The 27,516-nt window shown below is 51.1% G+C and overlaps 1 protein-coding gene across 1 annotated transcript; it reads left to right on the top strand.

Annotated features, from left to right (window-relative positions):
• Window positions 1–333: 333 nt before the first annotated feature.
• Window positions 334–26,089, top strand: SNX19 (sorting nexin 19). Its single transcript, XM_058819031.1, has 11 exons — window positions 334–1,857; window positions 2,367–2,505; window positions 2,972–3,072; window positions 3,221–3,340; window positions 3,886–4,013; window positions 5,149–5,245; window positions 5,483–5,669; window positions 7,745–7,874; window positions 20,004–20,188; window positions 20,897–20,984; window positions 22,146–26,089. Exons 1-11 carry the CDS (start codon window positions 334–336, stop codon window positions 22,276–22,278), a joined length of 2,832 nt encoding a protein of 943 aa, XP_058675014.1. The 3' UTR covers window positions 22,279–26,089.
• The last annotated feature ends 1,427 nt before the right edge of the window (window positions 26,090–27,516 follow it).

Raw genomic sequence — 27,516 nt, 5'->3', positions numbered from 1 at the left:
CCTGGCGGGCTGTGCTCGGTCTCAGTGCTTGATGCGGAGCCCGGTGTGGGGGGCCCGGGAGGCAGCGCCGCGGAACCCACTCAGGGGTCGCGGTGTGCTGGGCGGTGGGAGCCCCGCTGTCCGCTGAGGATCCCGGTCTGGGCCTTCTGACCCAGCCCAGAGAGGGCCCCGGACCCGCTGCGCTCTGAGCGCCAGTGCCCGCTGAGGTTTCGGGGTGGTTGAACCTCCGACCCCGGTCGAGCAGCCCAGGCCGGGCCCTGCCGAGCCCGGTGAGGTTCGAGCCGTGCACCCCTCCCCACCGTTCCGGCTGTGACAGCCGCTGCCCGCCCCGCCATGCCTGCCCGCGGTCCCTCGGGGTCCCGCCGGCCGCTGCTGGCCCTGCTGGTGGCCCTGGGCTGGCTGCTGGCGCTGCAGCTGCTGCTGGACCTGCGGGCGCTGGGGCTGCTGTGCGGGGCGCTGGCCGTGCTGGGCGGCTGGCTGGGCCCCCCGGCCCTGCTTCCCCGCGGCCGCCGCTTGCGCCTGGAGCGCTTCGTCAGCTCCCTGCGGGCCCCGGCCGGCAGCCCTGCGGACGAGGCCCGCCTGGAGAAGGAGATCGCCAGCACCGTCCGCAAGGTGGTGCGGGACTTCGTGGCCTCGTGGTACCGCACGGTGAGCAGAGAGCCGGCCTTCGAGGCCGAGGTGGAGAGGGCCATGCTGGGGCTGGCCGCGGAGCTGCGGCGGCGGATGAGGCGGGTGGACCGGCGAGCGCTGGCCCGCCGCCTGCTCCTGCTCTGCGGGCAGCACCTGCAGAGCTTCCTGCGGGCTCGGGATGCCCTGAGGGCCGACCCCAAGGGCGGCCGGACGCTGTGGAAGGAGTACAGCCGGCTGGCAGGGCCGCACCCCGCGCTACTGAGCCCTGCGGCCGAGGTGGGCTGTGCCCGCGCCGCCGTGGACGCGCTGCTGCGGGCACTGGTGCCCTGGCCGCACCTGGAGACACGGACGGGACGTTTCGTGGTGGTGGAGCTGGTGGCCTGCAACGTGCTGCTGCCGGCCGTCAGGAAGATGTCCGATCCCGACTGGATCAACCTGCTGCTCATTGGGGCGTTTTCCAAGAAGCCCCGGGGTGGGAAGCCGCACCCTGCACCCCCAGTGCCGGATTCCTTGCCTTTCCCGGCACAGACAGATGCAGCTCCCGCCGGGTTCTCCCCGTCCCCGAGGGCTGCTGAGGGGCTCAGGAGAGAGGCAGGGGCTGCTGGAGAGGAGGGAGAGGAGGCGAGCAGGTCATGCCATGCAGAGGAACCCTTCCTGCGCCCCCAAGCCCTGGGATCCCTCTTCCCCTGTGAGGGTTTGGAGCTGGAATCCCCCGCACCTGACACGGGGCAGGATGTGGAGCTGCTGGCTCCTTCCCCTGCTGGAGAGCTCCTTGATGAGCCCCCTCAGGACCCTCCTGTGCCAGAGGGAGCACCTGCCTCGGAGGATGGCACAGGGGACCTGGACCACGCCCCTGGCCCCAGCTCGGATGCTGGCCTGCTTCCCACCTCTGCTTTGAGCTCCTGCCCTGACATCCAGATCGAGCCAGCGGCTGAGAAGGAGGAGGAAAGCCCAGCTGTCCCAAGGAGGTTCTCCTCACAAAGACCCTCCAGCCTGGGGAGAGATCTGGGGGCAGGAGAGGGCCCAGCACCGTTTCCCCCAGAGCCTGGGCAGAGCCTGCCCCTGCTGTCATCCTCCCCAACAGCTTCCATGAGCACCTTCAGCTTCGAGCCCCTGAGCAGCCCCGAGGGCCCGGTGGTCATCCAGAACCTGCGGATCACCGGGACCATCACTGCCCGGGAGCACAGCGGGACTGGCTTCCACCCCTACACCCTCTACACCGTCAAGGTAAGGGCTCCTCACCCCTTCCCACATCCCTGCCACTGCCTGGGCTGCTGTTTGCAGTGAGCACTTGCTCTGTGTGGGTCTCCACAATACATTTTGTCAGTGCCAGTGCCCCCATGAAAATATATTCTCCCTAGTTTCTGCTGTGAGATATGACCAGAAAAATGTGACTTTTAACCCCCTGTGTTCTCAGAGGTGTATCTGTGTCCTCAGTGGCCATGCCAGGTGCCAGTATTCAAATTTCAGCACTGATTGGTTTCACCACAAACTCCCAAAAAACTCATTTCCTTTTCAAACCAGGACAGTCTGGTAGTGGGGAAATACCGAGCACTGTGGCTGTTTGGGATTCCTGTGGGGCTGGTTGAATCTTTTCTTTTCCTGCTTTTGTTCCATCATGATTGGTTCCTTCCTCTTCAGGAAAGGGTTGACTGAGGAATTGCTGGGTGGGGCCTGAGGGGGGAGCAGGGCTGTTGTAGGATGTGTGAGGATGATGCCTTTGCCTTCCTCCTCAGTATGAGACAGCCCTGGAGGGCGAGGCGGCGGGCAGCCTGCAGCAGGTGGCTTATCACACCGTGAACCGCCGCTACCGCGAGTTCCTCAACCTGCAGACACGGCTGGAGGAGAAGCCGGAGCTCCGCAAGTTCCTGAAAAGTCAGTGCCTGCAGCGGGCCTCCGAGAAAATCCTTCTCCCTCTCACCTTGTTCCGCTGCTCCCAGGGCTTCCTGCCCTGCTCATGCAGCTCTGGATGCTGGGCTGTGTTCCCTGCCCTGTGCTCTGTGCAGAGCTGGCTGGAGGAATGATTTATCTCTTCTGAAATTTCAAACCATTCCTCTGCGCATTCCACGACAGTTGGTTTTGCAATTTTGCACCATAACAGTGCATATAAACCCTGGTGTCTGTGCATTACCTTGGGCTGATGCCAGGCAGTGTGTGAGGATAGCCTTAATCATTAGAGCATTAAGGTTTTAATAAAGACTAAAATCTGTATTTAGATTTTAAAATTTTAATTTTTAGTCTTAAAAATTTTTCAGTTTTAAGATCTAAAAGTCTTTTCATTTAAGGTTACTGTGGCTTTGCAGTTTTCTCAAGTTTGTCTGTGGGTTTGTTTCCTTTGTAGACATCAAAGGACCAAAGAAACTGTTCCCTGATCTGCCATTTGGAAACATGGACAGCGATAAAGTGGAAGCCAGGAAAAGTCTGCTGGAATCTTTCCTGAAGGTAGGATGTTTGTGTGCTCCTGTGAGCTACAAGCAGAGCTCAGGACAGCTTTGTGCAGACAGTGGAGCACACCATGTCTCTTCCACATTACACAATCAGGCTGGGAACTTGACTAGGAAATGATCTGAATCTCCATCTGTCCTTGCAGCAATTGTGTGCAGTCCCTGAGATTGCAAACAGTGAGGAGGTGCAGGAATTCCTGGCCCTCAACACCGACGCCAGGATCGCCTTTGTCAAGAAGCCCTTCGTTGTCTCCAGGATAGACAAGGTGGGAAAAATGGGGAGCTGCTTACCTGAGCCCTTTCCAGCTGCTCTCAGGGATGCTCCCTAGGCTTCAGTGTCTCCTAGGAGCCTCAACCCTTTGGAGCTGGGCTCAGCTTGCCTAGAAGCCCATAAAGGGTCAGAGTTTGTGTTAAAGAACCTATTTAATGGAAAACCCAGTGCAAGTCTTAAAACTCCTGATGTATGTAAGTAACAAGGATCAATGCAGTAATTAAAGGCAGTAATAATATCCTTGTCTCCAGGATAGACAAAGTGGGAAAAATGGGGAGCTGCTTACCTGAGTCCTTTCCAGCTGCTCCCAGAGATGCTCCCTAGGCTTCAGTGTTTCCTAGAAGCCAAAACCCTTTCTTTGGAGCTGGGCTCACCTTGCCCAGAAACCCATAAAGGGTCAGAGTTTGTGTTAAAGAACCTATTTAATAGGTTCTTTCTATTTAATAGAAAATCCAGTGCAAGTCTCAAAACTCCTGATGAGTGTAAGTACCAAGGATCAATGCAGTAATTAAAGGCAGTAATTAAAGGCTGGCTTTGCAGATTGTTGTCAATGCCATCGTGGACACCTTGAAGACGGCGTTCCCCAGGTCAGAGCCCCAGAGCCCCACGGAGGATCTGAGTGAGTCAGAAGTGGATGGGAAATCCCAGACAGACGGGAAGAAAACCAAGTAAGGGCTCCCTCAGCTTTGCAGGACAAGGGATTCATGAACAAACTGAGCCCATGGTGGGGAAGAACTGACTTGGGGCTTTATGTGTTGGGTAGTAAATTCTGTGTTGGGTAGCAAATTCTTTTCTGAAGCTGAATTACTTTCTCCTTCCCTTGCTGAATACAGCTATTTGAGCTGCAGTTTATCTAAAGGGTTTCCCAGCAATGCTCAGGTTTCCACACAAGGTAGGTTTCTTCCTAAAAGAGCTCTGAGCTGCTGCCGTTTGCCAGCAGAGACTCTAATGGTCCTGAGGAATTGCTTTTTAACCTTAAATATATGCAGGGAGTGATTGCAAAATACAGCTGTAAATTATCTACCTGAAAGTCCCCTCCTGCCTCTCCCATGTGTTCCAACAGTGGCTTTGCCCAGAAAACATTTAAATAGCTATTTATGAGTAATACTTAAGATTGTTTCATATATGTTCCTCACCAAATATTGGTGCTGCTGACAGTGCCCACTCTCATTATGACTGTCTCATCAGTGGTTCTTCTCTCACCAAGGAAGGGAAGGTTTCTGTACAAGTATGGTTTTTTCTTTCCAAAAAGTGATGTTTTGCTGGAAAAAGCTGCTTTGGACAGAAAGACAAACTCAAAAAGTACAAGTTTGGAACCATTTTGGCTGAAAAGGACATTCCTTAATGATAAACAGGCTATTTTACAATTTGTCCCAAAATCCCAATGTCCTTTCATATCTTTCTTTTTGTCAATGTTTATAATTAGATTTCACAATCCTGCTGAGTCTATTTCATCTCAGAGGCTTTTCTGAACACTTCCCTGTGTGTGCTGCAGTGCTCACACCTTGCTGACATCTGCCTACATCTCCCTATCAGCTTCTGTGTAACAGCTCCTTGTGGAATGCTGGAAAACCTTGGCTCAGCTCAGGTGTATGTGAGGAAAAGTGCTTTACAGCTTTTGTTGTTGGTTTCACTGCCAGTTATCTTGGAGGCAGATGCTTTTTCTGAACCACTTCAGGTCTAATCAGATTTCTTAGCTTGCATGTGGACAGCAGGAACAGGTCATGGGCTTGGCTGAGGCTGGAAAACTCATGACTCACAACTTGCAGGGAAAACTGACTGTGCCATGGCTCTGCTTTCCAGGTCCAGGCTGAGGTTCTCATCCAGTAAAATCACTCCAGTGCTGAGTGTGAGTGAAGCTCATGACAGGATCGTGTACTCCATCAGAGAGGGCAATGCTGTAAGTTCAGATCCTCTTGTAATCCTTTCACAACCCCAACCACTGCCTGTTTGGGAATAATCACCATCCACCAGGGCTGTGGCTGCTGCAGCCTTGTTGCCACATGCCAGCTCTTGGTAGAAGGACAATAAGCAGCCCTGGCTGTGCTGTTGGCTACACCTGGGTGCAAACCAGGAGGTGGGAGGCTGTCTGGGCACTGCAGAGCCCAGGCTCTGTGGCACTAACACACTTTTGTAGGTCTCTGGCACCCTGTCTCTGGCTGCTATGGAATCCTTCATCCAGAAGCAGGACAAGCTGCTGGAAGCAGTCCCCAGCAAGGCCCCTGAAGGCCAGGGAGGCAGAGAAGCCAAGGAAATCTCTGTGCAGGAAGAAATGGATGGGCTGAGCACAGCAGAGCAGGGAGGACATCCAGACACTGACTCTGGTGAGCTCAGCCTCTCTCAGTGCTTGAATTTCTCCCCCTCGGTACCACAGCAGCTCCAACATCTGCAGGTTCAGCTTGAAAGGTTTTCAGGACCTGCTTTCCTGCCTGTTGCATCTTGATTGAAGGGAAAGCAAATTAGGTTTTCCAGTGCTGTTTGGTGATTGCTCTGGGCATCGTTGCTGGTGGGAGCAAATTGGGTTTTGGCTCAGTTGTGTCACTGCAGATCTTCACCTTGGTGTGCTCAGCAGTCACTGCACAAAGAGGTTTCTTAAGGACATGCTGCTTAAACTGGCAATGTTCTAAAATCAAGCTCTTACAAACTAAAAATGGGCCAAATCACAGTTTCTTGGTAGTTTCCAGATAGCCTTGATATGTCTATACTATAAAAGGACCTCTGAGATTAAGTTCAGATAGATTTGATGGGAGTGGCACAAATGTAATCTCAGTTCAAGGAATGATGCTTTTCTGCTTCTAGAACCCTCCTCTGAAGCACAGGGCTGCCCCAGAACAGTTACAAGATTATCCTAAACACATGCAAAAATATGTTCCCCAATCTTTTTTCTTGGAATAGCTGAGCTGTATCAACTGGAACTTCCCAAAAATCTTCTCTCCAGTGGTTCAAGTTTGGCAAGCTCTGACTGAAAGCACGTGTTTGTGATAGGATAGGCCTGGTGTTCTGAAACCCAGCCTGTGCTACCAGCTTTGCCTGTCATCTTGGAACACATGTCTGTGGTTCTGGGGAAGCAGGACTGGAGTTTTGGAGGCCAGGGTTGTGCACAGAGCAGGCCAAGTTAGCTGAACTCTGAGGGAAATGGAATGTCAGTGATCTCAAATGCTCACAGATCTGGGATGCTTCAGGCTGGGCTGGCAGGGTGAGGAAAACAAATGTCTGGATAAAAAGGCAAAGCCATGTCCATATCTGCTCATGGAGTGACTTCTGGGAAGTGGTTGGCCAGCAGCTCTCTGAGGAAGAGGATCTGGATGCTGTGGGAATAAACAGCTTGTGAGGATGCTCCCTGTGTGAGGTTCTGGGCAAGCTCCAGCCTGCTCCAGACTGCACTGGGAAGTCTCAGGGGGCAAAGCAAGTGGGCAGTAACTTATGCATGGCCCAGAGCAAGAAGTGCTAAGTGCCCTGTATTTTCCAAGTGAAATCCTGGAATTAATTAGTCCAGCTTTTAGGAAGAGGAAGAGCAGAGGAGGAGAGGTGTGGGGTCCAGAATCCCTCTTCCCTTTATTTCCAGTAGTAAATTGTGAGTGTAAATTGTCTCTGTAGACAGACAGGTTGGAAGATGAGGCTGAGAGGAGCCAGATTAGGAAAAGCTGCTGCACAGGATCTCACCTGGACAGCAGAGCCGAGGCAGCAGCCTCAGGTTGGGGTGGTGGCCTGGGAGTGGCAGTCTGGGGCAGTTTTGTGGCACATCAATGAGCTTGTTCAGCACAACACCTCAGGGACAAACAGCATGAAAGTAATTCCTTAGTGAGTAGAAACTGTTTTTGCTGAAGGCTCTGACATCCCCCTGAGGATCAGAGGGAGGTTTGGTGTCCCAGGTCTGTGACAGCAGAGATATTCGGGTAGGTGTGTGGGTTTGTGTTTTAACTGGTAAATCTGGTTTATCCAGATGTGTTTCATCCCCCTTCCTGCCAAGCCTGGGATCTGCCACACGATGGCAGCGCACAGCCACCAACAGAGCCTGGTGCCTGGAAAACTGCTGGGAGCAGGGAAAGGCATGGGGAAGACCAGCATGAGAGTCCTCAGCAGTGCACCTCATCCTGGCTACAGCCACCACCTGCTCTGTTACCTGTTTGGGGCACATGGACTGGGATTTGATAATCCCACTGTTTAACTGAGAAGGAGCTGAGCCTTTGGTGCAGCCCTTGGTGGGAGGCTGGGGCTGCCTGGATGAGGTGGAAGCCAGAGTGGGGAGGGCAGGTCCCAGGCTGGCTGGGCTGCAGCAGGTCATTGTGAGTGGACAAAGGGCCAGGCTGGGGAGAAATGAATTAGTTTGTGATGATGCTTTTAATCAGATTTGCCCTGAGGTGGTTTCTTCATCTGCCCCTCCTCTTCCTCCCGGCAGACTCTGAGACAGCTTTGGCTGACCTGGCCCTGGACGTGCTTCGTCTGGTGCTGGTGGATCACTGGGGCTGGCTGTGCACAGAGAACATCCAGAAGGTTTTCAATGTGCTCTTTGGGACCCTTGTTCAAAGGTAAGGCCAAAGTGACCAGCCTGGCTGCTCTGTGAGAGGCATTCCCTTTGGAGTCACAGCTGGAATGGAGCTCGTGCCTGAGTGCAGATAAATGCTGTGTGTGCAACAACCACCAGAGTTCTGTAAAGCAGGTGCTCCATGAATGTGGAGTTAATACCTTAGAGATCTGCACCAGGAGCTGTTTTCTTCATGAGCAGCTCTAATGGGCAGCCTCCTGTCCCTTGAAATCAGGGAAAGGGAAGATCCAGCCCTGGGAGTGCAAGTCTTGGCTCATGCAAGGGCAGCAGTGCCCAGCTCTGGGGCTCTCTGGGGAGGATTGGCCTCCTGCTCTGTGCTGCCCAGGGCTTCAGCTTGTTCCTTCTGCAGAAGTGGAATAAACAGGCCCAGGGAACAGCAACTTGTCAGTGACAGCTCAGAGTGTGGTCTCTGCTCTCACTGCTGCACCCCTCTGCTCTGCCTGTGCCTGGGGCAGGGACCCACACATGGAGCAGGGACAGGCTTCCTTTCCAGCTGGGGTGCACTTGCCAAGCTTTCCTGGGGCCAGGGCCTCTGGGTGGTAAGGCTCCAGGCCAAGACACACAAACAGAGAATTCCTGTTTTTTGGTGTAGGTTGGTGACTATCACTAGCTGAGGATGTGGTTTTTTACAGCACAAGGAAAGCCTTCCCTGAAGGGCTTGGGAGAGTCTTAGAGCAGTGCTTTTCCCACTGCTGTGCCCTTTCTTCTGCAGGCATCCAGAGCCAGCATCAGAATGTGCAGGGCAGCTCATTATAACAGAGCTGGTAACCTGAGCTGCCCTCAGCAGAGATTGCCAAAGTGCTTTGAGGTCAGGACTGCTGTCCTTCAGTCCTGGCCTGTTCCTTCAGTGGCAGGAGGTGGGGGCTGCTCCCACTTCTCCAGAATGGGCTCTGGCCTCTTGGGAGCAAGCTGCAACCCAATCTGTGTGTGTAAGCACAGCGGTATGAGAGCTTCTACAGGCACATCATCACCTCCTAATAAGCTGTGTCCTGGTCACCCAGGGGGCCTGCAGCACCCACACGTGGCATTGGCATTTTCCACTAGAGAAGTTGGGATACACACAGCACATCCTGGAGCTGGAGGGTGGAGGAGCTCCCAGGGTTGTGTGTTAGATTAGGGTGAGGAGGAAGGAGTGAGGAGGAATGTGTTTGTAGCTGCTCCACTTGCACAGGTCAGAGTGAACCCACATGTGCTGCAGGCAGAGCTCTGGCTGGGGGTGATATGGGGAAGCCCTGGGACTTCTTGGTGTCCCCATCAGGTCAAGGTGCAACTGCAACCTCTTTAACAAACCCTGTGTCCGTGCTGAAATCCACATGGTGAGGCTGGCTCTGCTCTTGTGGGACAGTCAGGAGTCCCAGGGGAAGGAGCTGCACAGTGGGGACTGACCTGTCACCAGGAGGATGGTGTTGCACCTGGATTGCTGCAAGGAACATTTTCCTCCCAATTCTGCTGCCTGTATTTACCTCCACAATGGAGATCTGGGAATGGGGAGCCTTCCTGCAGTTTGCCATTCACCCTGGCCCTGAGACTTGGACTCATTCCTGGCCCAGGTGGTCACTGCTGTCCTGAGCAGACCACAAGGTCTCCATCTCAGACCTGCCTGTCCAGGGACACAGTGTGAATTTGGTTCTATTTCTCTTCCATTTAAATATTTGCAACTTGATCACTGCTCAGCCAGACCTGGCACTGCCATTCTGTCTGGCCCTGTGTCTGGGAACCCTTTACAGGTGGAGAAAGTACCAGAAACTCTTCTGGGAGCATCTGCTCTTCAAGGAATTGATGCTCCTGCCTCTGAGAACAGATAAACAGAGGACAGCAGATGGATTTGGGTTGTGTCTTCAACCATTGCTGGTCACAAAGTATGAGTGGGAATCATCCCTTCAGGAGATTAGACCTTCCTGTTCCTGCCAGTGGCTGGGTGAGGTGGTAGGGAATGTAAAGGAGGTGTCCTGGCAGTGTTTGGAGGGGCTGCTGCTGGACACTCCTCTGCCAGCTTGTATTTAGAGGGTAGGTGCTGCTCCTGCTGCCCTCTTGCAGTTGCCAGATGAGAATTCTGCTCTGGCATGAGACACTAGGTGCAGAGTGACAGAAATGACCACAAACCAACAAAACTTACACCAAGAACGGGATCCAGCTTCTCGCAAGAGCCAGTCCCCCTCTTCTTGGAGAACTTTCTGCCTTGGGCTGGCAGTGCTCAAGATGATTCAGATGATTGATTCAGTGTGCTCACAGATGATTGCTGTGAGCACACTGTTACTGATGGTGGGGCCTCCTGACCTGCTCCATTCCTTGTTCTGTGCAAGGATCATCCCAGCATTGCTCCTTCCCTGTTCTGTGCAAGGGGCATCCTAGCACTGCTTCATTCCCTGTTCTGTGCCAGGAGCATCCCAGCACTGCTTCATTCCCTGTTCTGTGCAAGGGGCATCCTAGCACTGCTCCATTCCCTGTTCTGTGCAAGGACCATCCCAGCACTGCTCCGTTCCCTGTTCTGTGCAAGGACCATCCCAGCACTCTACTCCATTCCCTGTTCTGTGCAAGGACCATCCCAGCACTCTACTCCATTCCCTGTTCTGTGCAAAGACCATCCCAGCACACTGCTCCATTCCCTTTTCTGTGCAAGGAGCATCCCAGCACTCTACTCCATTCTCTGTTCTGTGCAAGGACCATCCCAGCACTCTGCTCCTTCCCCTTCTCCCCAGCAGGGCTGGCTGCAGCCAGGCCCATCAGTCTCCCTGCCTGTCAGGCCGGTGGCAGTGGGACAGGAAGGCTCCATGACCGAAAAAGGGATTGTTGAGGAAAGGGCGGCCGCGTGTGCGAGCCGGGTCTGCACTGAGCCCATCCCATTATGTAACAGGGAGTGAGCCTTTTTTGGAGCTGAAAGCAGAGGAGGATGGAGGGGCTGGGAGTGGGAATGACCCTGGGGCCGAGGATTGCTTCCAGCAGCCTCTCAGCATGCTGGGGCCGTGCCTGTAAACAAACCCCAAACCCTCTGTCCCCTCCCGCCTCTGTCCGGCTCCGCTTCCCTCCTGCCCTGCAGGGATCAGCTCCTCTTCCTTCCCCTGGGAGCTGCAGCAGCAACCTGCTGGCACAGGGGAGGAGGTGGGGCTGTTCTGAGCTCCAGTGGAAGCATTTGGAGAATCTGGGTGCTTTTTAGAGCCTTGTGAGTCAATGAGGTGTTAAAAATACGCAGCACGAATGCTGTGATCCCACACCCTGCTGGGACCCTACACCCTGCCCTCAGTTGTCCCCACAGTGGCCACAGGTCTGGGGTCTGTCAGTGCCCTGCAGAGCTGGGCACAGTGCTGAGGCTGCTGGGACCCCACACCCTGCTGGGATCCCACACCCTGCCCTCAGTTGTCCCCACAATGGCCTCAGGTCTGGGGTCTGTCAGTGCCCTGCAGAGCTGGGGCCAGGGTGACAGCCACCACCTCTGCTGTCCAAAGGGGAGAGTGCCAGCACCCCAAGGATGGACCTGGGAGGATTTGAGGGACAGATCCTGGTCTGTCAGCTTTTCCTGGCTCCTTCTCATGCAGCACAACAGCAAGCCATGGCCACAAAGCACTGAGTGGGGGGAAGGTGTCTCAGCACACCCCAGCTGTCTGTGCCCTGGAACCTGAGCAGGGCTGGGCACAGAGTCTGTGCCAGGCTTGGAAGTGCCTGTCTCTGAAAGGAGCATGTGGAACTACTCAGGCAGCTTTGCTGGTGTCATGTTCCACTGAGCAGGAGTTAAAATAAATGGCAGTCATCCCTGCCTTACCCACGAGCTCAGCACTGCTTGGCTTGCTGTGTGCTTTGGGTCATTCCTGTGCTCCTCCATGTCCCCTCATCCCTTGGCCAAACTGGAAGATTAGAGGAGGTGACATTCCAGTCTGTGTGAGCTGTAGGTGGAGAGGCAGGGATGCTTTGAGACTGGCTGCAGGTGGCCATCATGCCCTTGAGAACTGGTTCTTGCAAGTTCATGCTGTCACCTTGGTGTTGGGCTCTGCTGGTGTCAGGCTGAGTGTCACAGGCACTTGTGACTCAAGGAGGTCTGGAGCTTCAGAGAGCTCCTGCCTGGTGCTTTGTTCTGATTTTCTCTTTGGTTTTCTTTGATCTCTGTGCCAACAGAACTGGCACAAAGACCCTTGGCAGCCACCTTGATCCTCTTGACTGGAAAGTGCCACCAGCAGAGAGTGATGCCTGCCCCTCTTCAGTGTCCCTGAGTAAACCTGGAGCAGCCAAGCACCCCTGGGAGCACAGTGCCCATGGGCAGGGAGTTCTGCCAGCCCTGGGGCCATGGAGGGGCCATGTCTGACAGCTGAGACTGTGCTCCTGCTTCCCTTTGGGTCCCTGGCTGGCAGGTACCACTCCAGCCTCAGGCAGTGCCTGAGTTTTGCTGGCAGGAATGCAATATCAGTGCAGCTGGAGCATCTGAATCCACTCATTCTCCTGGTTTGTTACCTGGGGAGTGGATTTGGGCATGTTTGATGAGGATCTTTGCAGCTGCACGCAGAGGGGCTGTGCTGGCAGGCCCAGCTATGTGGCAGCAAAGTCTCCTTGTCCCTAAAAACAATCCTAAAAGCAGCACCAGAATTGTGAGTTAGGGGAACCAACCTCATGGCATCTTACTCCTCATTTCTGGGTTTGGCTGTTTGTGTTGTAGCCATGAGGAGCAGCAGGAACTGCAGCCTGTGGTATGTCAGTAAAAGTGATTTCAGGACTCTGTGTCTTGGTGTGTATATGCAAAGTAAATAAAATCAGCTTGGAAATGGGCCTCGATTCAGTTGTCTCCAAGCACCTGGAAATTTTGGATCTGGCTTTGAATCTCTGTCCCAAACAAAATTTTTTTCCCCTCTTCTAGAAGCAGCATTCTTCCAAAAACAGCCACTAGAATGAAGCCAGCACTCCATGCTTTGATAATAATTGCAACATTATTCTAACTCTGATTCTGTTTCAATAGTTATAACATGCCAGCTTTTTTTCCTGGATTTAAAAAAGCTCAACAACTTCCTATTTCAAATAGAACAAAGAAGAAAAGGATTGAGTGGAAGTCATGTCTCCCTGTTGGTTTTAGTTTTCCCTGGTTTTAGAAGGGTTAATAGTGGGTTTATGTATTTTGATTCTGAAGTGGGCTAATGAAGCAATTGTTCCAAGCAGGGTCTGGCTGAGACAGCCTGGCCTCTCCCTGGGGCACCACTGAGAGCTTAATTGGCTCAATAAATACTTGAAGAAGATGTTATCAAAAGCCAGGATGCTTTGTGAAAAATCAAGGGGGTTTGGGGATGATTATTTTAATCACATACCTTTCCCCCCCTTCCCTGAGCCCCAGGGCATCAGAGGAAGATCCAGGCTGGGAAAAGCAATGGTTCATTCCCTGCAGGGTGAAGCCATTGCAGCCCTGTGAGTTTCCATGATTTCTTCATGCAGCAGGTGTGTTTGGAGGGAGCAACACATGAAATGGCACAGAAATCCCAGCTCCAAGGGGTGCTTTCCTCCCTGCAGGGGTGAATGATTGCCTGCAGAACAGAATTATTTCTTTTCCTTCCTCTCTGCCCCACAGTAAGATGTCCTGCACACCCACACGTCCCTGGGTCAAGCGGGTAGGAAAGGTGGGAAGCCAGCCAGGTCCAGGATGGGTTGCTTACAACTCTAAACCTTCACAGGGCATCAGCAGAGGAACATTTCAAGAAGGAGAATTTGTACAGGAGTTTAAAAGGCCTCAGGATGCTTCATGTCCTTTCATTTATGGAGGTTTTTTTTCCTTTTCTTTCCTCAGCACAGGGTTTACCCATGGCCTGGACAAGTGTGAGGTTGCTTTGAAGGTGCTGAGCTGAGTGTGCTGCACATGTTTCTGCTGTGTGGAGAAGGTGGATTTAGGCTCAGGTAGCAGGTGCTGAAAGCTGAGCCCCAGAGCAAGAAATATCTATTTGTGTTTTTCAGTTCTTGCTGTGCCCACTGCAGCTGCTGCTTCATTTTTACAAGGTTTCCTCAGAAAGGTTTTGCAGTCAAAGCACTGCAGTGTTCCTCCTCTTGAACCCTTGAGTTAAGGATAATCTTGTGCATTATCTGAGGAGGAATCTGGGGAACAAGAGCTGGTAAGGCAGGGATGGTCTGGTGATTTAAGCACCAGACTTTCTTAATTTCAGAGTCATGCTTGAATGCCTCGTGTTTTCCAGATGTTGATTTTTTTTCCTCAATCCTTTTCACTACGTTGGTCCCAGAGGGCTTTTTGAGCTTCTGGATCTCCACACTGTATTCCTTAGGGCAGGGGAGCCATGTTCTGGGGTGGGCAGCACTCAGGGGTGAGCTGGACACGCTATTTCATTTATATTTGTAGAGCTGTTTGTATTTATGCAGCTAAAGCAGAGCTTTGTTCTCCTTTTTGTCATCTTTGTCATCTTCTAGCCTGGCCTTCAGCTTGTGTTTATCTAAATCCTTAAAACCCCTGGGTTTGAGGAAATCACAATTCCTATTGTTTCAGGTTTCAATTACAGTCAGCATATTTAACTTCACTGTTCCTTAGCTGAGGTGATCTCAGTTTTGATCCTCACCTTGATGCACAAAACGAGCGGAGTTTTACCCATTCCTGGCAGGTGGGTGTAAATTTGGAGAGTATTACATCTCTTTGTTCATTTTTAGTACATCTTTGATGTCCATACTAAGCAAATCCAGCCTGTCCTTGCTGAGCTGAGCTCTCTGGATGGTCCAATTATGTGAGAGGCTCCAGCCAGGTAAAACCAAGCCCATTTATCTGTCCCTGATTCTCAGCCTGTCTTTCCTCCCTCCAAGGAGCCCAAGGAATGCAAAGGTTTGCACTCCCCAGCCCTTATTTTTCATTCCCAGGCCCTTCTTATCCTAATGGACCTCTTCAGCTGACCTTGGAGTTCCAGCTTGAACCATGGCATTAATTTGGCTCTTTTTTAGCAGCCATTTCATTCCTCCAGCAGCAGCTATTTCAAACAGAGGTGCCTTACAGCATGGGCAAGTTATGCCCCTGCAGATTATCTTCCAGGCCTCAGTAGCCTTTGCAGTCTGGCTCTTTGCATTGGGCACTATCAGAGCATTCTGAGCCCAGCAGGTCACTTTATCTATTTCTGAAGTGTAAGGAGATGGTTCTGTGATGGGTTTATTTTTTTTCTTTCTTATTAAGGCTATTTCTTCATGAAATAGCAGAATGAAAATAGTAACTCATCAGCCATCCAAAAATAAAAAAAAATAAGAGAGGTCTATTTATGTTTCTTGGTGGATTTATTTCTACCTGAGAGCAGTGTGTGAGTGCTTTCAATGTGGCACATGAATCTCAAATGCTTAGGCCTTTAATAGCACAAAAAATCATCTGTGACCTGCTGGTGAAGGTCAGCTTTGAACCAGCAGATATCTGGAGTTCCTGAGGGGTTAATCCCAATCCTGGTGCAGCAAGTCTGCCTGATGGAAAGGTCAATTTGCCATTTTCTGGGGTTTACTCAGGTAGGAATCTTCAATAAAGTTGGTGTGACTCTCCCTGAGATGCAACTACAGGTGTGGGAGTTGAGGGGACATTTTTGGGATGTCCTGTGCAGGGCCAGCAGTTGGACTTGACTTTCCTTGTGGGTCCCTTCCAGTTCAAGATATTCTGTGCATTAATTCACTCCTCACAATTTAAATGCTGGTGCAGCTCTGTGTGTGTTGGAATGGGATGCGATTCCCCAAAATGGGTGCTGATGTTTGCCTGTGGTTGAGAGGAGGGAAGGAAACTCTTCATGACAGCTCACTGTGTGCTGAGATTTTCTGTTGAAGCCTCAGCTGTTCTCCCAGAGTGGATTTAGAGCCACATGGACCAGTCTTGACAGTTCTCCTCTGTTAGAATCTGAAATGTAAAGAACTGTCAAAACTTTGGGCCTGTAAGCCAAAGTTTAGAATTAAACACAAGATTTGATTTGAGACCTTGGAAAAGGCTTCCAAACTTAAATGATGTGGATTTATAGTTTAAAACAAAGACACATTAAATTAAGTAGAAGAAAGTTTAGAGTTTTAGAGTTTAAAATATAAAAATAAAAGCAGTTACAAAGGTAAACAAGGAGTTTAGAATGCTGTACTGTAGGTTTGTGTGTCATAACATGATTAGCTAAGAAAGCTCACACTGTATCATGAGTCTATAAGATGGAATATTTAAAGATTGAGTCAAAAACATAAGTATCCTTGTTACCAGTGTTTTATTAATCAATAAATCCTTAAAAGGTCTTGTAACTAAAGGTCTTGTGACCTTCTGAACCATACAGTGAAGATGTGAGCCAAAATCACCCTTCATGCCTATGTAGAAGATAAGAAAAGAAACCACATCATCAAAAAAATTCAGAAATCCCATCTCTAACTCATTCAAAACTCCTTCAAAATCCCCCTTCTCCTCCTCCCAGTGCTTTGGAATGGCTCCACTGGCAGAAGGGAGCCCAGAGCAGAGGTGCTTCGGTCTGTCTTCCATTTGCACCTGCCTTTGGTTTCTCCTTCTTTCTTCTCCTATTTCTTGACTTTTCCTTGTAAACTTTGTGGGTTTGGGTGTTCTTTCCCCAGCTCTCTGAGCACCATGGGGCAAGTTGGCCTCTAATAGGAGCTTGTGTGGAGCTGTGCAAGACCCATGGAGCCATTCCCAGATGCTGCCCTCTGCTTCCCAAGGAGGAGAATCCATCCCTGGTGTTCCACAACTCTGGGAATCCAGACCTGCACGCACTCATCTGCTCACAGTATGTGCAGATCACATTTAGATTGTGAGATCACATTTAGAGGTGTTATTTGGAGGCCTTGCTGCCTAATTCTGGTGTTTTTAGGGACATGCAGGAGGTTGGTTGTGTGGGGCCTTCCAGCATTTGTCAGTTCTCAGCTTGCTCTTGAACTGTCTGGAAACATGTGCTGCTCTCTGTAGGTTCAACTTTCTCTCTGTTCACTATTTGCCTGATTTTTTTGCTATTTTAGGAACTCTAAGGAAAAAAAAGCTTGCTCTTTGCTTTCTGCAACCTTTTAAAGGCTGCAAAGAGGCTGTTGCTGTAATGAGTTTGGAGTCAATGTTCAGTCTGATCCCCCTTGGTGCAGGGTTGACTCTGCAGCTCTGTCCCCAAGTCTCTGAACTTCTGTTGCTTGTCAGATGTTTTCTCAGCTAGGAGAGCGGGTTGTGTAAGAAACCATGTTAATGAAAAACCCTGTTAATGAAAATCTGTGTTAATGAAAACTCTTGCCCCTAGAGAAGTCACAGTTCAACACTTTAATTTGCTTGGGAATAGCCGGAGGGTTTACCATGATGCAGAGTGTTAAAATCTGCTGATGGCTGGAGATTAAAACTCTTTTAATTGTATTTCCAACATGGCTTTTCCCTGGCAGGACCGGGATGTGACAGTTTGTCCTCTAAGCCAGTGGGAGGTCGGTACCTCTGGCTTTATCTTGCAGCAGCATCCATACTCTGTGTCCATGGCAATGCTGAGCATGGAGGATGTGCTTCCCATTTCCTGGGAGCACTGGGAACATCACCCTTGTCCCTTGCTCTGAGACATTCCAGGCCTTACCACTGCACTGAGATCCTTTTCAGGTTTTTTAAAGTCCTTTGCTTTCCAGCTGGCATTTCCTAGGTGTGCATCTGTCCTAGGGTGACGTTATGATGCTTGTATCCCCTGTTCTGTTTATGCTGGATGTTATTCTGTGCCTTCAAGACTGGCTCTGAAGGGCAAAGCTTTATTTTGTTTTGTTATCAGCCTGCTCACTCCCTCAGTGGTCAGCAGGACACAGAGAGTACATAGTGCAGCTTTTGCTTTTTGCTCTTGCTCCTGCTTTGCTCTTGCTTCTGCTCATTAGTTAGTTTAGCTAGGCAGTCTGAATTTTCCCTGGACTGTTTTTCTTTCCCTTTCTTGGAGCCATTTGAACCTGCTCTGGACTGGGACCTGGGGAACACCAAGAGTTTGCACCTTGTGGCTGCAGCAGCCATTCCCAGTGGTGGAGGGATTGATAACAGAGTGAGCACCCACAGGAGAGACTTTCTGAATTTGTCATCTTTTTCAGAGCAGTGACACAGTGATGTAATCTGGTATTGTTCATTTTGTGTGCTGGGGGTGCTGTGTCTGTTAAATAAACAGGTTCTTTCCACTTCTCTCTGAGGAATCATTCCCAAACCAGTTGGGCAGAGGGGCCATGAGGGTTTGCTTTCTGGAGGGGCCCCTTTAGAGGTTTTCTCCCAAATTTGCCCTAAACCAGGACAGCATCCCTCAAGAATCACTGTTTACACCTCATTCCCTACTCACTCCTCAGCCCTGTCCCACATGATGCCAACCTGCTTCCTTTGGGTGTTGCTGTACCCCCGTGCCCAGCTGTGTGGGGAAGGACACCCTTGGCCCGAGTGCCTCTCCCAGGAAGAATGCAGACAGTCTGGCAGAGTGCAGGTTAAATAAAGTTTGCCTTGGCAGGGCTCTTGGCTGTGCTGGGAGCTGCCGGGGCGTAGTGGTGACGGAATTGCAAGCACGAACAGCAGCTGCCAAGAGGAACGGCTCTCCTGGCCCTGCTGGCTGCCTCCTGTCCTCTGGGAATCTTGAAGAACTGGCAGAATCACAAACCTCTTCCCTACCCCAGTGCTGTGCTGACACTCCCAGCTTTGCTCCAGAGCCAGTGAGGCCACAGCACCAGCAGTGCAGCACCCTGAGCCCTGCTGAACCTTCCTGTGGGGTTCGTCCACAGCCTCTCTGTTGTAGACATCTTTTATGGGAAATCCTTTCCTTAGGATTTTTCCTCCTGAGAAGCTGACAGGCCTCAGGTACAAAATGTAAATAATGGTTATCTGCTGCTGTGGAATGCAACAGGTGCATCTGTGATTGGTCTCATGTTGGTTTTTTCTAATTAATGGCCAATCACAGTCAGCTGGCTCAGACAGAGAGTCCAAGCCACAAACCTTTGTTATCATTCTTTCTTTTTCTATTCTTAGCTAGCCTTCTGATAAAATCCTTTCTTCTATTCTTTTAGTATAGTTTTAATATAATATATATCATAAAATGATAAATCAAGCCTTCTGAAACATGGAGTCAGATCCTCATCTCTTCCCTCATCCTCAGACCCCTGTGAACACGGTCACACCACTCCTCATGCTGAGGACAAAGATTTTAGGCCGTGCAAGTTGTGACTGATGGCTGTGGCTTGTGCTGTGACTAGGAAGTGATTTCACATCTGGCCAGCCCTTGGGTGTTGGGGACACATCATCCAGTGCAGCTGCAAACCCCTCTGAGCCCTTCTGGGGAGCTGGAATTTGGGGATTTGCAGGTGGTTACACAGAAAGGGCACAGTCCTGCCCCAGCAGGAGGGGACCATCAGCAGTTCTGAAGGATTTTGGATGGGAACAAAAGAATTCTTGGCTGTGACAGTGGGGAAACCCTGGCACAGGGTATCTGGAGAAACTGTGGCTGCCCCTTCCATGGAAGTGTCCAAGGCCAGGTTGGATGGGGCTTGGTCTAGTAGAATGTGTCCCTGCCCACGGTGGAATCAGATGAGCTTTAAGGTCTCCAAATCAAACCTTTGGGGATTCTGTTATCTCATTGCTTCTCATCAGTGGATGGAGCAGGACTGGACAGCAGGGCAGCGTGGACAGCAGGATGAGAGAGGGGTGAAGCATCAGGATATTCATGCCTTGTCATCCTTGGAGTGTGTTTTGGTCTCCAGCAAAGACATCCTTGGCTGTCTCGGTAGCAGAGGGAGTGATGAGAGGAGCAGAGGCTGCCAGAACAGGGCTCGTGTCCTTCCAGTCCTTCCTCGGGGTTGTTTGGAGTTCAACACCAGTTCCTCCAGCTCTGTCTGAGATTGTGCTTGGAGATAACTGAGGAGCTTCAGGCCAGTCATATCCCTGAGCTGGGCTTCCTTTAGTCACCAGTGATTCACTTGGGTCCCTGTGATTAGCAGGGTGATGGGGCTTTTTATGGCCTTTGCTTATCAGAAACACAGGGAACATATCCCACTTTTGGTGCATGAAAAATTCAGCTAATTAAGACTTGTGGAAATCTTCAGTGTACAGACATAAAAACTGCATGTTAACAAACCCAAAGAAGCTGATTTAACCCTCTTGATGGGTGGAAGTATCCCAGCTGGCTCCCAAGCTGGACTTTTCCTGACCTTTGTCCCTCTCCCTGTTCTGCAGGTGGCTGGAGGTGCAGATGGTCACCCTGACCTGCACCCAGCGCTGGGTCCAGTACCTCCAGTTGCTGCAGGAATCCATCTGGCCTGGAGGAGTTCTACCAGCAGTGCCTAAACCCCCCAGGACAGAGGAGCAGAAGAAGGCAACAGCAGAGCAGGCCCTGCAGAGCCTGATGGGGATCTTGCCCAGTAAGTGTGTCCCAGAGACTTGTCAGCTGCCCTGGGGCAGGAAAGCAGCTGGGGAACACTCCAGTGCACTGGAGTCTCTGGAAATGTGGTTAAATACAGAGATGGAGGCTGCTCGTGCCAAGGCACTGGGAAACCTTCATGACCCTTGAGGTTTGATGGTTTCCTGCAAGCAAAACCCAGAGTTTTCCAGTTCTGGATAGTTTGTGTAAGGGTTTGGGAGGCAGCCCAGCTCAGAGGGAAGGGATGTGAGTTCAGGCCATGATTCAGTGCTCAGTTCTGAGCCACCTCACCAAGGCAGGGCTCAGGACAGCTCTGCTCCCACCTGCTGCCAGAGGGTCCCATGGTGAGCAAAGCCACCATGCAAAGGCTGTGGCTTTTGCACTGGACTGAAATCCCCAGCCCAGCTGCACTGGATTTCCCTCTCTTGAAGTTTGACACGGGGACCTTTGGCATTAAAGCAGCTGCTGCCTAATCCCTGTGAGTGCAGTCTGAACTTTTAACTCCTTCATTAGTGTAAAGGGCCCTCACTGTCCTTTGGGAATGAAAAAGCACTGCTGGTATGTGCCCTTCCAGCCAGGAATGCTGTCCTGGCACTCCCTGCTCTCCCAGCCCCAGAGCACCATCTTGAGCTTTGATTCAGCACCCACCAGGAGAAGGCTGACCTGTGGAAATATTCCCTGCCTAAAGCTTTGTCTCCAACACTTCCAGATGTGATCCAGGAAATCCTTGGGACCAGAAAGTGTCAGATGAGCTGGAACCTGGTGCTGGAGTCACTCAGCCAGCCTGTGATCAACAGGTATGGGATTGTGGTCTTCACCCTGATGGACTCTGAGAGCTGTGATAAACAGGTTTGTGATTGTGGTCTTCACCCTGGTGGGCTCTGAGAGCTGTGCTAAACAGGTTTGTGATTGTGGTTTTTACCTGGTGGGCTCTGAGAGCTGTGCTAAACCGGTTTGTGACTGTGGTCTTCACCCTGATGGGCTCTGAGCCTGTGCTAAACAGGTTTGTGATTGTGTTCTTTACCCTGGTGGGCTCTGAAAGCTGTGCTAAACAGGTTTGTGATTGTGATCTTCACCCTGGTGGGGTCTGAGCCTGTGCTAAACAGGTTTGTGATTGTGTTCTTTACCCTGGTGGGCTCTGAGCCTGTGCTAAACAGGTTTGTGACTGGTCTTCACCCTGGTGGGCTCTGAGCCTGTGCTAAACAGGTTTGTGATTGTGGTCTTCACCCTGATGGGCTCTGAGAGCTGTGCCCAGGGTTTTGCCAGTGCTGCTTGGCACCAAACACCCAGTTTATTATTCCATACTTATATCAGGGGACATCTGCATAGCTGGCTGCAGGTTATTAAGCCAGTCATGTTAATTATATTTGGCCTGCTTATTTAGATGTCAGGGAAGTAAAACAGATCCTGGTTTAGTTTGGTTCTGGAGGAGCTGCAGGTCTGTGCAGGGGGTGTTTCTGTCTATTCCCAGTTCTGTGAGTCTGGAAAACAAGGGTTTGGTGATGGAGAGCAGAGACATGAGGGTCAGACTGGACATCAGGAGGTATTTCTTCACTAAAAGGATTGTTAAACATTAAAAGGGCTGCCCAGGGTGGTGTTGGAGTCTCCATCTTCTGAGGGTCCAGGGAACAACAGGATGTGGCACTCAGTGCTCTGGGCTGCTTGACAAGGTGGGGATTGATGATCTCAGGGGTCTTTTGTGTCTTCAGGGATCCTGTGATCCTGTTAAACACATGTTTTGCTCCAGAAGATGCATTTCTGTTTCCTTTGCTGCTCAGCAACTTCAACACCCACTGGTTTGGGGGAGGTGAAAAAAAGCTGAACCACCTCTGGAAACATTTCTCTGGGGACCTGATATTGTTCCTCTCTCCCCTGGAGCATTGGAACACTCTTTCCTTGTGCTGAGCTTTGCCTCCCACGCCCTGACCAGTCTAAGCTTTGTGTTTTTTCCATTCCAGGCACCTGGTGTTCTGCCTCCTGGACATTCTGCTGGAGTTCTTGGTTCTGAAGAGCTCCAGCAAGGAGCCTGAGGCTGCAGCTGCCACACCATGTGCCTGCAGTGGCACAGACAAAGGTGTCCCAGCACTTTAACCAGCCTGGTGCCCCAGCAGTGGAGGAGAGAAGCAGCCACAGGCATGGAGTGTTGCATTTTTATCCTTTACTGAACGTGCCTGGGAGCTTCCTGTAAGGAATTTCTCCAGCCAGTGCTAAATGAAGCTGCTTCCAGGCTTCTCTGTGTCAGCTGGGTGGTGGATCAAACCCAGAGGTGCTGTGCAGCATCTGTTCCACTGCTGACCTGATGGGGAGCCTGCAATGAACCAGCCTGACCAGCTGGAGAAGGAACCACAGACCCTTCTGAACATCTCTAACATCTACAGGAGATCTGCTTTTGTGGCTCCAGGGTCCACCTGGCACTGAGAGTTGGTGTGCTGGCATCTGCTGCTGAATGCTTCTGCAGGACAGGGAAGGGCTGCAGGGCTGTCCCTGCACTCTGAGCAGCCTGCTCTGCACCAGCTGTGTCACCAGGAGGAAAATGGGGAGAGGATGGAGTGTGGAGAAGTCCTGGAGTGTGGAAATGTCCTGAAGTTCAGCATCCAACTGCCCAAACACCTGGGAGGTGAGAGCAGGGCCAGAGGTGCTGCCCTGCCTTAGGGACAGAGCTCAGCTGCTTCTCCCTGCTCTGGTTCTCAGTAGGTGCAGGCAGGCTGGGATCCTGGCAAAGAGACTCTGTTCAGGCTGGGAGGAGTGCTGGCTTGGCTGGACTTTAGGACTTGTTTCTGTTGTGCTTTCTGAGTCACCTTTTAGTCCCTGGGACAGTCACCTGGAAGGCTCAGGCCAAAGGAGCTGAGCCATGTGGGACACAGCAAATCAGCTCCCACACAAACCTGGCTGTCACAGGAAGCTCTGGGAGAGGAGTGAGGACGTTGAGCCCAGGGGAATCCTGGATGTGTGTCAGGGACAGGCAGTGGGTTAGGCCTGGGAGCACTGCCTGAGCTCTGCTGTCCATGGCTGTGTCACTGGGCTCTGCTCTGCTGTCCCTGCTGCTGCCACAGCTCCCTGCAGGGCTCTGGAAAGCTGCTCAGGTCATGGAACAGGGACTTGGAGCTGCTTCTCCAGCCTGTCCAAGACTTGAGTGGTTTTGTGAGCACTTAATGTTCTCAGCAGTCAGGTTCTGGGAGTACTGAGGGACTCGGAGTGTGCAGCCACAGCCCGGCTTGGTGACCAGTTTGCTGACCAGTTTGGTGACCTGCTTTGGTGACCAGCTTGGTGACCAGTTTGGTGACCAGCTTGGTGACCCAGTTTGGTGACCAGCTTGGTGACCAGTTTGGTGACCAGCTGTATTTTGCTGTATTTTCTGTGAGAAGCATAGACTGAGCGGTGCTGCCCTGGGCTGGTGAAGGTTCTCTGCAGATCTAAGGAGGCTCCACACAGGAGCCATGCAGGATCCCAGGTGGTGTCTGTGCTGCAGGACCAGGTGGTTTCATCCCACAGAACATGGAATTCCAGGCTGGAAGAGAGTGCTGCAGTTTTTTGGAGCTGGATGCTCCATGGCATGTTTGGAGGGAAGGCAGTGTAACTCCAGCATGCCTGTCCTGCTCTTCCAAAGCTGCTAAATTATGGATACACAACAGTGTGAGCTGCTCTGGGCTTCTCTTGTGTGAAAATACAGAGAGGGATCATTTTGCTGCAAGCAAAAAGATTTTCAGGGAGCTCTGAGGACATCCCAAGACCAGGCAGAATCCAGTGTCATGAAGCAAATCAATTCTGCATCACCACTGGAGCTATTTCTCTTCAGAGATGGTAGCTTGGCCACCTGCTTGGAGAAGAAAGGACGTGTGAGTTAAGTGGTTTAAGAGAAGATGAGGTGGAGAATGCTTTGGGATTATCCCAAATGGCCAAACAGGAGTTTGGGAAGCAGGACTCAGATAAATCCTTAAATATCTGCTTGTCTTTCACTGCCAGGCTCTGTTTCCCTCCTCTTCCTCCTGCTTCCATTTCCACCCCAGCTGTCAGGAGGGGCACAGGGCACCCTGAGCCAGGGCTGATGCAGCAGAGCCCTGGTGGCTTCCCAGATGTTCCTGCTGTTCCTGTTTGCTGTTGCTTCCCAATGAATTTTGGGCTTTGGAGCTCCAGGACTGAGGTCTGTCAGTGATTAGAGAGAATATTGAGAGGCTTTGCTGAAGAGGATCATGGAGTGCAAATTATGCACTGCCAGCTCCAGGTTAGGGCAAAAGTCTGAAACAGTCCCTGCACACACTGGATGTGGCCCTGGGAGGATGAACTGACACTTGTCCTTTGCCAGGAAGCCCAAATTCTCCCAGCTTTTAACCTCCATCTCTGAAATGATGCAAATGACTGAATATTCAGTCCTCCAGATGGAAATAATCTGTGATTTCTGCCAGTTTGGGAGCTTTGGGTGCTTTGCTGGGCTGGTGCAGCAATGATTTGGGGTTCTCCCAGCAGCACCATCCCCCTCTATGTTCAGATATAAAGAGGTGGGACAGAGAGGCAGAAAGGAGATTTATTTATGTGCACTCTCAAGGCAGAGTGAGGAACAGACCTAAAGAGTTTCAACTGCAAAATGGTTGTTTTACCCTGCAAAACCCCCTTTTTGTCTCAGATATGAGGGGTTGGATCCCTTTCTCCTGACTGGGCTTCCAATTCCCATTTGTGCAGCCCTGCAGCTGAGGTGAAGAGCCCAGGAGCAAAGAGCCCTCTCTGCATCATGTTGTTAAGGACTAAAACCAATCCAATAAAAAGCTCAGCTTTTTTTCTACTGAGAGTTCTTTGCCTCACTGTGATTTTGGGATTAAATTGAGCACAATGGTGGCAGATACAAACTGCTGCATTCAGGTGGGCTGGAAGTTTATTTCTATTGGATTAAGACTAGAAAAACTGCTCTGGTAAAACAAAGTTGACAAAAAAGCTTAAGCTTGCTCAGTGTGTCATATTCCCAGCAAGCTCCTTTTTTTCTGCAGGAATTTGTAGAAGGAATTTGTAGAAGGAATTTGTAGAAGGAATTTGCAGGAGGCTCCAGGCACCTCTCTTAAAGGGTGGGTGGTGAGAGCAGCCACATTTGACCTCAAGGAGGAGTTGCAGCTTTGTGTCACGTTAGGTCAAGAGCAGCACCTGCCTCAGGTGGGTGCTCAGCTCTCCCTCTCCAGGTCCTTCAGCCCTGTGTGATCTCCCTCCAGCCCAGCACTTGTTGATTTGTGAAGTGTTCCCCTTCCCACTGCCTTAGTTTCCCACAGCTGACTGGAATCTTCCTGGAAGCAGGGATGTGAATGACTGAGTGCAGTGGTGTAGAGCTCCAAGGCACCACTCAAAGCTAAATAATTATTAAATTGTGTTTTTAGGGGAAAAAAGCCCCACCATGCACTGACTCCCTGCCCCATTTCCTGTACTCAACCCTTTGTATTAGCTGTTCGTGGTGCTGTTGGAGTCTCTGTGGAATTCTGCTGGCTGGAAAACCCATTTAATTGTTAAATGGGGAGCAAACCTCCACTCCCATGTACTTGTGTGCAATAAGACTTTATTTCAAACTTACTTCTCTGTCAGAGTTTAAAATCTGCCTTTGGTTGTGAATGTGTTCACAGGGGTCTCAGGTTGAGGGAAGAGATGAGGATCTGACTTCATGTGTCAGAAGGCTTGATTTATTATTTTATTATATATGTTACATTAAAACTATACTAAAAGAATAGAAGAAAAGATTTCATCAGAAGACTGGCTAAGAATAGAAAAAGAAGGAATGATAACAAAGGTTTGTGGCTCGGACAGAGCTGACTGTGATTGGCCATTAATTACAAACATCCAACTTGGGCCAATCCCAGATGCACCTGTTGCATCCCACAGCAGCAGATAACCATTGTTTCCATTTTGTTCGTGAGGCTTCTCAGCTTCTCAGGAGGGAAAATCCTAAGGAAAGGATTTTTCATAAAAGATGTCTGCGACATTTGGGAGAGAAGAACAAGTGGGGAGGAGGCTGGGGGTGGATGTGACTCCCAGGGGTCACAAAATGCATGGCCAGGGCAGGGGACAGTGGGCTGGGACAGGTTTTCCCTCCTGGCACACAGGGGGACTGCTCAGACATGGAAGAGACCAAAGTCCTTAAAGCTTGGCCAGGAATCAGAACAATTTCCCACCCATCAGCATTGCTGCTTTCTCCCTGACACAAACTCCTCAATTTGGGCTCTCCAGGGAGTGTAAAACCAGGGAAGCAATGTGGACTATTTGCTTTCTTCTGGCAATCAGGAAAGACTCCCCTAGAAGCAGAGATCCCAGACCATCTCCACATCCCCTGGCAGTGCTGCTTAGGAACCTTTCCTTGCTGCCAGTGCTGGAGCAGGAAAGCTGCTAAGCTGTAAGGAAATAGGGAATGTCTGAAAACAAGGAATTCCACTTGAAATTTGTAATATTATGTCAAAGAGAAAAAAAAAAAAAAAAAAAGGAGGAAATAAGAAAAACCTGATACAATGAATGCTTGGGTCATGTATTTTTGTGGATTAGCTGTGCCACAGAGGAGCCCATGCACCCTAAGAGCTCCATTCCCTGCAAGGCAGCGAACATTTGCACAGCACATGATGTGGGACCATGGCTGAAGCCAAGTTCCCTGGGATAATATCCACCCTGGGGTACATTGGGCCATTTCCAGTGTCAACAGCCAGAGGATTAAGCATTTATCTGTGCAGAACAGGATAATTAATACCAGATCACACTCAGGGCTGGGCTGGAGCTCAGTTTGTGCCTGAGCGAGGTTTCACTGCTCATTGTGGGCAGTGGGAGAATGTTCTGGGGGCTGCCAGATGCAGGCACTGCCTTGGGCTCCTGCAATGGCACTGGGATGCCACCAGAATGGCACTGGGGTGCCACCAGAATGGCACTGGGGTGCTACAGGAATGGCACTGGCATGCCACCAAGAATGGCACTGGGATGTCACCAGTAATGACACTGGAATGGCACCAGAATGGCACTGGAATGGCACTGGGGTGCCACCAGGAATGGCACCAGAATGGCACTGGGATTCCCCCAGGAATGGCACTGGGGTGCCATCAGGAATGGCACTGGGGTGCCACCAGGGATGGCACTGGGATGCCACCAGGAATAGCACTGGGATAGCACCAGATATGGCACTGGGATGGGACCAGGAATGGCACTGGGGTGCCACCAGAATGGCACTGAGGTGCCATCAGGAATGGCACTGGGGTGCCACCAGATATGGCACTGGGATGGGACCAGGAATGGCACTGGGATGCCATCAGGAATGGCACAAGGAATGGCACTGGGATGCCATCAGGAATGGCACTGGGATGGGACCAGGAATAGCACTGT

Source organism: Ammospiza caudacuta, chromosome 23 (assembly GCF_027887145.1).
Source record: "Ammospiza caudacuta isolate bAmmCau1 chromosome 23, bAmmCau1.pri, whole genome shotgun sequence".
In the NCBI taxonomy this organism is placed as follows: domain Eukaryota; kingdom Metazoa; phylum Chordata; class Aves; order Passeriformes; family Passerellidae; genus Ammospiza; species Ammospiza caudacuta.
Note: the sequence above shows the minus strand (reverse complement) of the source record. Positions and strands in the feature narration are given on the sequence as shown.